Source organism: Chinchilla lanigera, unplaced genomic scaffold (genome assembly GCF_000276665.1).
Source record: "Chinchilla lanigera isolate Chin_1 unplaced genomic scaffold, ChiLan1.0 scaffold00067, whole genome shotgun sequence".
Lineage (NCBI taxonomy): Eukaryota > Metazoa > Chordata > Mammalia > Rodentia > Chinchillidae > Chinchilla > Chinchilla lanigera.
Genome location: NW_004955468.1, coordinates 2469941 through 2480277, shown reverse-complemented (window position 1 = coordinate 2480277; position 10337 = coordinate 2469941). Strand labels below are relative to the sequence as shown.

The window sequence follows — 10337 nt, the reverse complement described above, 5'->3', positions numbered from 1 at the left end:
AAAAAGAAATATTTGCTCATTGTGTGCTGGTAAAAAGGAGGTTTTTGCTGGTGGAGGTAGGAGTTGGAAAAACAGGAAAAAGTCCTAAAAGAGATAGCTGGAGTAGCAGAGGAAAAGGTGCTAAGTTTTGGGGAAAAAGTTAAGACAGTTTAAAATGTCCTCTATCTCAAGGACTGATGAGTAGAGAGGGAAGTGTTTGCATGGAGAGTAGCGTAGATTACAACAGCAGAAAAGTGCCTCTGCAGGGAGGTGTGGGAGGATGGCCCGGAGAAGAGAAGGGTATAATTCAGATTATTTGAATTTTCTTTTTTTTTTTTGGAGACAGAGTCTGGCTATGTAGTTCATGCTGGCCTTGAATTTACTATGTGGCCTAGGCTGGCCTTGGACTCCTCTTGCCTCAGCCTCCCAAGTGCTGGGATTACAGGTGTGAGCCACCATGTCTGGCTTGAATTATATTCTTTAATTTAACATTGTGAGGGGCTGGGGATTTAGCTCAGTGGCAAAGCGCCTGCCTGGCAAGCACAAGGTCGTGAGTTTGGTTCCCGGTACCGGACAAAAACCAAAAAAAAAAAAATAACATTGTGATGTCACTGGGAGGAGTGCTCAGTGCAGTGTTGTTGTTTTTTTTTTAAAGTTTTACTCAAAACTATATTTTCTCATGTCATTAAGTAACCTTAAAAACATTGAATGGCCGGTGTGGTGGCGCACGCCTATAATCCCAACACTCGGGAGGCTGAGGTAGGAGGATCGTTGCGAGTTTGAGACCAGCCTGGGCTACAAAGTGAGCTCAAGGCCAGCCTGAGCTGCATTTTTTTGTCTCAAAAAGACAAAAAAAAAAAATTGAGTGAAGTTGGGCGTGATAGCGAATGCCTATAATCCCAGCACTCCAGGAGGCTGAGACAGGATGATCACAAGTTCAAGCCCAAACTGGACAATTTGGCTAGATCCTGCCTCAAAATAAAAAGTGAAAAATGTGTGGGGGTGTAGTTCAGTGTACAAGTCCTAGATTTAATCCCTAGTCCTACTCCCATAATTCATGGTATTCCACTGAAAAATAAGCCATGACTTATTTTACTAATGTAATCCTCTATGGTTAGGTCATTCCTAATTTTTTATTATAAATGATTTTGATATTAAAAAAAACAAAAACAAAAAAAAACTAGCAACAATCCTCCTGCTTCAGCCTCCCGAGTGCTGGGATTACAGGCGTGCGCCACCACGCCCAGCTGTGTCTTTGCATCCTTACCAACACTTATCTGTGATTTTTCTTATAATGGGTATGAAGCAGAGCATCATTCTTTGTTTGTTTTGAGATGGGGTCTTGCTGTGTGTTCAGGCTGATCTCTTCAACTCATGGGGTCATGGGCTTCTGTGATCCTCCCGTCTCAGCCTCCAGAGTATCTGGACTACAGACATGCACCCCTATGAATTTTTAGTTTGCACTTCTTTGATAGCTAATGATGTTGAACATCTTTTGATGTCTTCTTAGCCTTGGTACATCTTCTTTAGAAATATCGGTTCAGCTCCATTGCTCATTTTCCAATTGGGTTTTCTGTTTGTTGGTGGTTGTGCATTATTTGGCTAGGAATTCCTTAAGTATCACACAGGGTGGCTTAAACAACAGAGATTGATTTGTCACAGTTACGGAGATGGAAGTTCAAGGGCAGTCGTTTGGCAGGTCTGGTTTATCCTAAGGCCTTCTCTGACAGTCTAGCAGCGCCGCCTTCCTTAGGTTTGTTTGTTTTTTTAGCATCAGGAGTAGAACTCAGGACCTTGCGCTTGCCAGACAGGCGCTGTACCTCGGAGCTATATCCCTGGCCTCTTTCTTAGGTTTTTACAACGATCTCTCTGGCTGGCGGGGGAATGGGAATGGGGCAGGGGAGCAGGGAGACCAGTCAAGAGGACACTGTCTTGGTTCCAGCAGGAGATGGAAAAGGTCCTGGGTGGAAGCAGCGGAGTAGCAGGGAGCTTTTGGGTAGGACAAGCTTTCTGCTTAGCAGGCAGCCCCGAATATGGGGCGAGCTGTGTGCAGAGGTTTCACTGGGATTTCTCCCCTGGGCAGGACTCACAGATTTCAAGCCTGGCTATTGGATTGGCGTCCGCTACGATGAACCCTTAGGGAAAAATGATGGCAGGTAACAGATGTTCCCACTGTGGCATGCTCGCGCACGTGGGTGTGTGTGTGTACGTGTGCACAGCTGTACGTGCCTATGTGTGCCTGTGTGCTGCTGGCTGAGCCTGCCCAGTGGCACATAGAGAGGGAGTCCTGATGGGGTCTTCTGACCACTGTGCCTCCACCTGCCCTGCAGTGTGAATGGGAAACGCTACTTCGAATGCCAGGCCAAGTACGGCGCCTTCGTCAAGCCATCAGTTGTGACAACGGGAGACTTCCCCGAGCAAGACTACGGGTTGGACGAGATGTGACACCCAAGGAAGGCCTCCCTGTTCCAGCTCCTAACTTAGCCACTCATTACCCCTCCCTACGTGTGTGCCCATGGCCATCTTCTCCTGACCCCACTTTAATTTTGTTCATCTTTCCCCTGCCATTGATTTTTTGAGACTCATACATTAAATTCATCAAAAAACCTGGGAAGTACATGGAAGACTCAGTAATTTTAGAAGTGTTGGGGAAGCCAGGCGTGGTGGCACACGCCTGTAATCCCAGCACTCGGGAGGCTGAGGCAGGAGGGTCATTATGAGTTTGTGAACAGCCTGGGCTACAGAGTGAGCTCAAGGCCAGCCTGAACTGCATAGCGAGACCTTGTCTCAAAAAGACAAAAAAGTGTTGGGGGAGCTGGGTCAGTGAAGGTGAAATAGAAGCCTGGGCAAAGTAAAGGGCAGGCAGGTGGAATATTTGTCCTATTTGTGGTAGTTGGAAGCACAGCAGATTGTGCTTTGTCCTTTTCTAATTAACATAAGGTTCCGCTGCTATACCAAAGAGGCCCAAAATACTGTGTTAAACAAGTTGAAAGCTTACTTTTTCGTGTACAGTTCCATGCAGTCACCAAGAGCCAATACAGGACCCCAACATGCAGGGGTTAGTCTCCTTATGTCTGTGGCTCGTCCATCTTCTCCTCATGATGTCCACCTGATCTGCTGCAGCCACCAGGAAGAAAAGAAGGGGATGAGCTTTGTCTTTAAGGAAGATGTACAACTCAAAATTTGCTAGCTGATTGGCGAGAAGTTTGTCACACACCACATATAGCTGTAAAGGAACCTGGAAAGTTAAGTTTTCATTTTGGACAGCCATGTCCTCAACCAGATATCAGAAGTTTCTGTACTATAGAAGTAGAGGAGTGGTGGCGCACTCCTGTAATCCCAGCAGTCGGGAGGCTGAGGCAGGAGGATTGTTGTGAGTTCAAGACCAGCCTAGGCTACAAAGTGAGCTCAAGGCCAGCCTGAACTGCATAGCAGGACCCTGTCTTGAAAAGACCAAAAAAAAAAAAGCTGTTCCTTATAGCATTATAGAGCCTGGCAAAGAACATTTTACCTTCAGGTAAGTCAGTTATGGGTACCAGCCAGGGATGGTGGCACCTGCCTGTTATCGCAGCATTTGGGAGGCCAAGGGAGGAGGACTGCTGTGAGTTCAGGGCCAGCCTGGACTACACAGTGAGACCCCTATCTCAAAACAAAACAAACCAAAAAAAACAAGTGTGCACCCATGTATTCTGGGAAGCCTGAATGGCATCGTGCATGTGTCTGCATGTATAATGATAGTCCCTCCTTAGCTCCTGGAAGGGATTCTTGGTGGGAAGTCTATTTAGGAAACTGCTTAATTGGTGCAATTACTTAATTACAACTTTTAGAGAAGGGGGAAGCAGCAATGTAAACAACTACATTTGAGAGTGAGGTGGCAAGTATTGTGTATGCCTGTAATCCCAGCACGCGAGGCCAAGGTAGGAGGATCGGGAGTTCAAGGGCAGCCTGGGCTACATAGCAACACCGTGTCTCAAAACAGTGAAAAAAGAATGGGATGAAATGCCCAATTGCTGAGAGAATCTCGAGGGAAGTGCTCACTCTGTGCAGTCTGATGTTTTGTATTCTTACAACCACCACATGGACAGGCTTAGATACTCAGAACACCCCACACAGTCACACCCACGCTCAAACACAGCAGACAGCAAAATTCACAGCTGCACTCAGACACGAGAGATCCTCTGCAGAATCGCTGCGCTGGCTCTTGTGTTACATGGGAACCACACACCCACACAGGCTCTCGAGGCTGACATCAGACACCCGCAAGGAACAGATGTGTGGAATACATCTGTGCATCCCCCCCTACACAGTAAAGAAAAGAAAAACCAGTTCATTTAGAAAAGGATGCCAAGGGCCAGGGATATAGCTCAGTGGCACAGTGCCTCCCTGGCAAGCGCAAGGTCATGAGTTCCATTCCAGGTACCAAAAAAAAAAAAAAAAAGGCTGCGAAGGCTTTGACTCCCGCTTTGTCAGAGTTCTCAGAGTGAGGAGGATTAGAGGAGTGTCCCAGACTTCCCAGGCAGCACCTCTTGTGCTAGCTTTCGGTCACTGTGACAAGTACCTGCGGTAAGGGGCCTGGCTCAGTGATGATGTGTAGTACTTGCTGGGTTTGATTCAAGCACTGAAAAAAAGAAAAAGGAGGAGGAAGCTTTATTTTGGCTCACAGTCTCAGAGGTTTCCACCCATGGTCACTTGACCCTGTTGCTTTGGACCTGTGGTGAGGCAGCGCATCACGGCAGGGAGCGTGTGGTGGAGCAAAGCTGTTCTCACCAAAGCAGGGGAAGACAAGAAGGTGGGCACAGTTCCAGTGTCGTCTTCAAGGGCAGCCAGGCCTCATCTAAAAGTTCCACCCCTCCCAATAGCACCTCAGGTTGGTGATTAGGCCTTCAACATAGGAGCCTTTGGGGGACATTTAAGATCCAAACTCACTCAGTTTTTTTGAAACAGGATCTCACTACATAGTTAAGGCTGGCCTCGAGTTTGTGGCAATTCTGCCTTGGCCTCCCAAGTGCTGGAATTACAGGTGTGTGTCACCATACCCAGCAAGATCCAAACTATAACAACCCAATAGCCTAAGTTCAGTCAGAGACTCCAGCAGAATTAGCTTAGCCAGTAAATCAGCGCTGAGGACCCAATTCTGGTCTCAGAGTGCACCATCTTATGGTGAGACTTACGTAGTGAGTTCAAGGCCAGCCTAGACTACATAGCAACAAACTATCTCCAAGGCTGGGTGTGGTGGCGCACTCCTGTAATCCCAGCACTCGGGAGGCTGAGGCAGGAGGATCATTGCAAGTTCAAGACCAGCCTAGGCTACAAAGTGAACACAAGGCCAGCCTGAACTGCAGAGCAAGACCCTGTCTCAAAAAGACGACAAAAAAAAAAAAAAAAAAAAAGGAACTATCTCCAATAATAATGACGGTGATGTAAAACAAAAACCTGCCCTGAAAGTGACTGCATATTTCACTTCTCATTTTGTATGGGTGAGAACTCATCACTCAGGCAACCCCTATAGACACAAAGTGTGCTTTGAACATATTCACAGGCTGTTACTAAAAACAAAAAAAAGACCATAGACTTCGGTGGACCCTGTGCTAGTCACCAGATCCATAACCTTGGCCGTGAGTTTTCTTGCATTGCTTACCCTTGTGCATGCTTTATGGGCACCACCATCCACCACCCTTCCCTCTTTGGTGGGGAGGATGACGGCCATGAATTTAACATACATTTATATATTTATTTAGAGACAGGGTCTTGATACATAATTCAAGCTGGACTTGAGTTCACTATGTAGCCAAGGCCTCAAACTCAAGACTATTCTGCCTCAGCCTCCCAAGTACAGGGGTTTACAGCTAATTTAACTCTTATGAGAATAAAAACCTTGCTAGATTTCATAAATCCTAAATCAGTGCAGGTGGAATGTAGTGAATGTCCAACACTGCTCACATTTTTAAAATTACTTTTTGAGCCTCCCTGTGTGTGTTAGGTCTGACACTGGGAACGTGAATTGGATACACCCTTTGCTTGAGTGTTAAAGGCCAACAAGTAAACAGATAATCACAGAACACTGCTTGGTTGTTTTGGTTATTTTCAGACAGGGTGTCTCGCTAGTAGGCCATGCAGGCCTCAGACTCAATCCGCTTGCCTCATGTTTGTTTGGTACTCCCTGTGTAGTCCAGCCTGCCTTCAACTTGGGGGAATCCTCCTGCCTCAACCTCCTGGGTACTGTGATTACAGGCATGCACCACCATGCCTGATAAGTTTTTTAATGTTATATCCTGTCATTAAAAGATTGTAAAAAAAAAAAAATTGGTGACAAGAGGCAGGGAGGAATAAAATCAGATCAGCCCAGTGATGGCACTTGGATTGTAACATTAGACTAAGAATCACCTGAACAAAAAGGGACAAGGCTTTCTAGGCCTGAAGTTCGACCCTTAAGTGATTCCCACTGATCAAAAACCTGATTCCTGCCAGGGATATAGCTCAGCAGCACATCGCCTGCCTGGCAAGCAAAGGTCCTGAGTTCGATTTCCAGTACCAAAAAAAACCCTGTTTCCTGTGCTAAACAATACTGATTTTATACTGCTTTGTATGCCAATTACAAACTTGGGCTAAAAGAGAAGTTAATAGCTTTAGTGAGGAAGAACACCTGACTCTGAAGAGGAAGAGCCCATATTCAAACACCAGCTCTCTTTGACCATCTAAGTGACTGAACAGGTAGGTATTCCTCCCCTCTAGGTTTCAGCTTTCTTATAAAGTGGGTGATGGAGCCAGTATGGTGACACTTACATGAGGCTGAGGCAGGCTGATCCTCGTGAGTTCGAGCCAGCATGACTAGATAGTGAGATAGTGTCTCAAAAAACACAAACAAACAAAAAAAAAAAAAACAACTGGTGATGTAGCTCAGTGTGAAGGCCCTGGGCTTAATCCCAAATATGGGGGAGAGGGAGATATTACTTGCCCATAGATAAATGTTTACTCATTATTAGCTGTAGGTACAAATATATATATATAATATTCCAGTTTTTGTGCTGGTGTCATTTAATCTTCACAGTGACACTATTTCTTTACTGTTTCCTGTCCCCAACCTATTCCATCCTCTAGGTGGGTTCAACCTCTATGGAAAGCATTCCCACGGGTCTCCAAGACTCCCAAGTTCCGGCAACCCATGTCCCCAGCCTTGGTCATAACCACTCAACTGTCACCAGAGGGCAACAGCGAACAGTTCTGCCCATGTGCGCACGCGCAATGCATGGGGTGGGGCGGGGAACGCTTGTGGTTTAAATTTAGCGAGCGAACTTCATTTCCCAGAAAGCTATGCGATTCTTCCGCTTTATCTGAGTATCCCCCAACTCCCGGCGGCGCGGGGGATTGTGGGATGAGGAGGTTTGGGAGTGGGTTATGCTGGGGATGGTCCTGCGCAGGCGCCCTCTAGCCACACGCGTTTAGTGACTCGAAGGTCACGCTAGAGCTGACTTTCTGGCCTCAGTGGGAGAAGGAGATGATTTCGCTTAGCCTTGAGCATGCTAGGCCACCTTCCCGCCCTCCCGCTTTCAGGCATCACAACCGGTCGCTTTCCCAGGTTTCTTGTTACTCTCAAGCCAGCTCAAGATGCAAGACTATTCTGTCGTCAAGAAAAAAAGCCCCTTCCATCTCTTAACCCCATCTGTACAGGCCCTTCACATACAGCTATCCGCCGCCCTTTTTCTTCTTCTTTTTTTTTTTTTTTTTTTTGAGACAGGGTCTCACTATGCAGTTCAGGCTGGCCTTGAGCTCACTTTGTAGCCCAGGCTGGCCTCAACTCTCAATGATCCTCCTGCCTCAGCCTCCAGAGTGCTGGGATTACAGGCTTGCGACACCTCACCTGGGGCTTCTTTTTCTTTTTGTTATTTTTAACTTGAGATAAGACCTTGCTAAATTCCTCAGTCTGGTCTCAAATTTGCCATGCTCCTGCCACAGCCTCTCAGAGCTGATAATGAGTAAGCATTTACCTGTGGGCCAGGAACAAGCCCTACTCAGGTGACTGAGCCCAGGGCCTTCGCGCTGAGCTGCATCCCCGACCCTGGGATTATAGGCCTGTGCCCCATACCCTACCTTCCTCTTTCTTCTCTTCATAGTCAAGATTTTTCAAAACTACTTACTAAGGGAGTTCAAGATTAGAACAATATAAGGATCTCCAAAATATCCACAACCCAGTTTGAGTAATTTTCAACATATTGTCAATCTTGTTTTGTTCACTGTGAGTGGTACTAGGGAGTGAACACAGGGTTTTTGCCCTGAACTGCATCCCCAGGCCATTTTCTATTTTGAAACAGGTTCTAGCTAAAGCCCAGGCTAGCCTCAAATTTTTTTTTGGGGGGGGGGTTTGAGATAGGGTCCCCGCTATGCAGTTCAGGCTGACCTTGAACTCACTTTGTAGTCCAGGCTGGTCTTGAACTCGCAAGGATCCTCCTGCCTCAGCTTCCCGAGTGCTGGGATTATTATACCAGGCTCTTTGGTGGTTTTGGTTTTGAGGGGGCGGTTAGGACATCTTTGCAATACATAGTGATTCATTCCTCCTGGGGAGTTGGTACATGTACACAACACATCTGAATCCCTTTTTCATCCCTCCTTCTTGCATCCTCTTCCCTTTTGCAAAAGATCTATCTTCCTATTTTCTATTATCTTTTTGCTTCCTGGGTTTGTTTCGTTTTGTTTATTGAGACAAGGTCTCGCTATGTAGTGCAGGCTGGCCTTGAACTTGCTGTGTAGCCCAAGCTGGCCTCAAATTCACAGTGATCCTCCTGCCTCAGCCTCCCGAGTGCTGGGAAGACAGGTGTATGCCACCATGTCTGGCTTTGCTATTTATTTATATTTTGGGTTTCTCCTTTAAGAGATGCCAGGTGATTTTTTTTAAGAGCATAAGACTAATTTTGTCATTGAGGCTCAGAAACTTGGGTCTGTAAGATCTATATTTATTCTTTAGTACATACACACACACACACACACACACATATATATATATATATATACCCATTTTATTTTGAGACAGTCTCACTATGGAGTTCAGCCTGGTCTTGAACTTACTATGTAGCCCAGGCTGGTCTCAAACTCACAGCACCACTCCTGCTTCAGTCTCCCAAATGCTGGGATGACAGGCGTGCTGCACACCTGGCATCTTTAGAATATTTCTATTGATGAATTATTAACTTGAATTTTGTGAGTTTTATTATATTAAACAATGAGTACTTAACAGGAAAATGTCAAAATAAAGTATTGTGTTTTTAATATTTATTGAATGTTTATTAAAAAAAGGATAAAAAATTTTCAACAACTGCTTTTTGGTGAATGAAGTCTAAAAAAAATCAGAGCTGGGCATGGTGCACAACCCATAATCCCAGCACTCAGGAGGCTGAGGCAGGAGGATGGTTGCAAGTTTAAAACCAGCCAGAGCTACAAAGTGAGCTCAAGGCTGGTCTGAACTGCATAGTGAGACCCGGTCTCAAAAAGACAAATAAATAAATAAACAAACATAAAAAAAAGAAATAAATTCCTATATAAACTACTATGAAAATACCAATAGCATTCTACAAAAAAAAATCTTTACTTCCGTTATCACACCTAAGGCAGTCTGCACACATGATAATAGCACATTCCATACACATGCATCACTGACACTGACAGCACATGTCTTTTGCTTTCCTGGCCTTTCTGGAAAACATACTTGACATCTCAGTGGTCTTGCTACTTTGTCATGAGGTTCTTCTTCTACAGTGCATGGTTAATAGGAACATAAAATATCAATAAAATTAGTAAGTTTTTAAAATGTCCTGTGCATTTAGAATAGACATCAACGTTTTCACATCAGCTGTGTACTTATAAAACCTAAAAGATAACATCAAAAATAAATTCCTATATGAACTACAATGCAAATACCAATAAAAGCTGGATGTGGTGGCTCATCCCAGCACTAGGGAGGCTGAGACAAGTGGATCCCCAAGAGTACAAAGCCAATTGAGTCTATATAGTGAGTTCAAGTCCAGCCTGAACTGCATAGTGAGATCCTATCTCAAAAAAAAAAAAAAGCAAACCTAGGGGCTGGGGATATAGCTCAGCGGCACAGTGCCTGCCTTGCAAGCTCGAGGTCATGAGTTTGATTCCCACCAAAAAAAAAAAAAAAAAACTAAATAAGTAAAATACCAATACAACTCTACCACAAAAATAGGCTTTGCTAGGCCAGGTGTGGTGGTGCACACCTGTAATCCCAGTACTTGGGAAGCTGAAGCAGGAGGATCATTGCGAGTTCGAGAGCAGCTTAGGCTACAAAGTGAGTTCAAGTCCAGCCTGAATTGCAGAGCGGGGCTGAGGATTTAGCTCAGCGGCAA

At 45.4% G+C, this 10337-nt stretch overlaps 1 protein-coding gene and 1 long non-coding RNA gene across 2 annotated transcripts in view; one reads left to right on the top strand and one right to left on the bottom strand.

Moving 5' to 3' along the window:
- Tbcb (tubulin folding cofactor B) overlaps positions 1-2596 on the top strand; it is a gene marked incomplete at its 5' end in the record, with an annotated part of 16441 nt that extends 13845 nt beyond the window's left edge. Inside the window, 2 exon segments of the mRNA XM_005399923.2 lie at positions 2063-2135; positions 2310-2596. Of these exon segments, the coding sequence (XP_005399980.1) occupies positions 2063-2135; positions 2310-2424 (188 nt within the window). The 3' untranslated portion in view covers positions 2425-2596.
- LOC102010573 overlaps positions 1-7359 on the bottom strand; it is an 18837-nt gene extending 11478 nt beyond the window's left edge. Inside the window, exons 1-3 of the long non-coding RNA XR_263379.2 lie at positions 6763-7359; positions 4538-4597; positions 2978-3096 (exon numbers count right to left, since the gene is read on the bottom strand). This is a non-coding gene — a long non-coding RNA (uncharacterized LOC102010573). The remainder of the gene's footprint in view (positions 1-2977; positions 3097-4537; positions 4598-6762) is intronic.
- Between the last annotated feature and the right edge of the window lie 2978 nt (positions 7360-10337).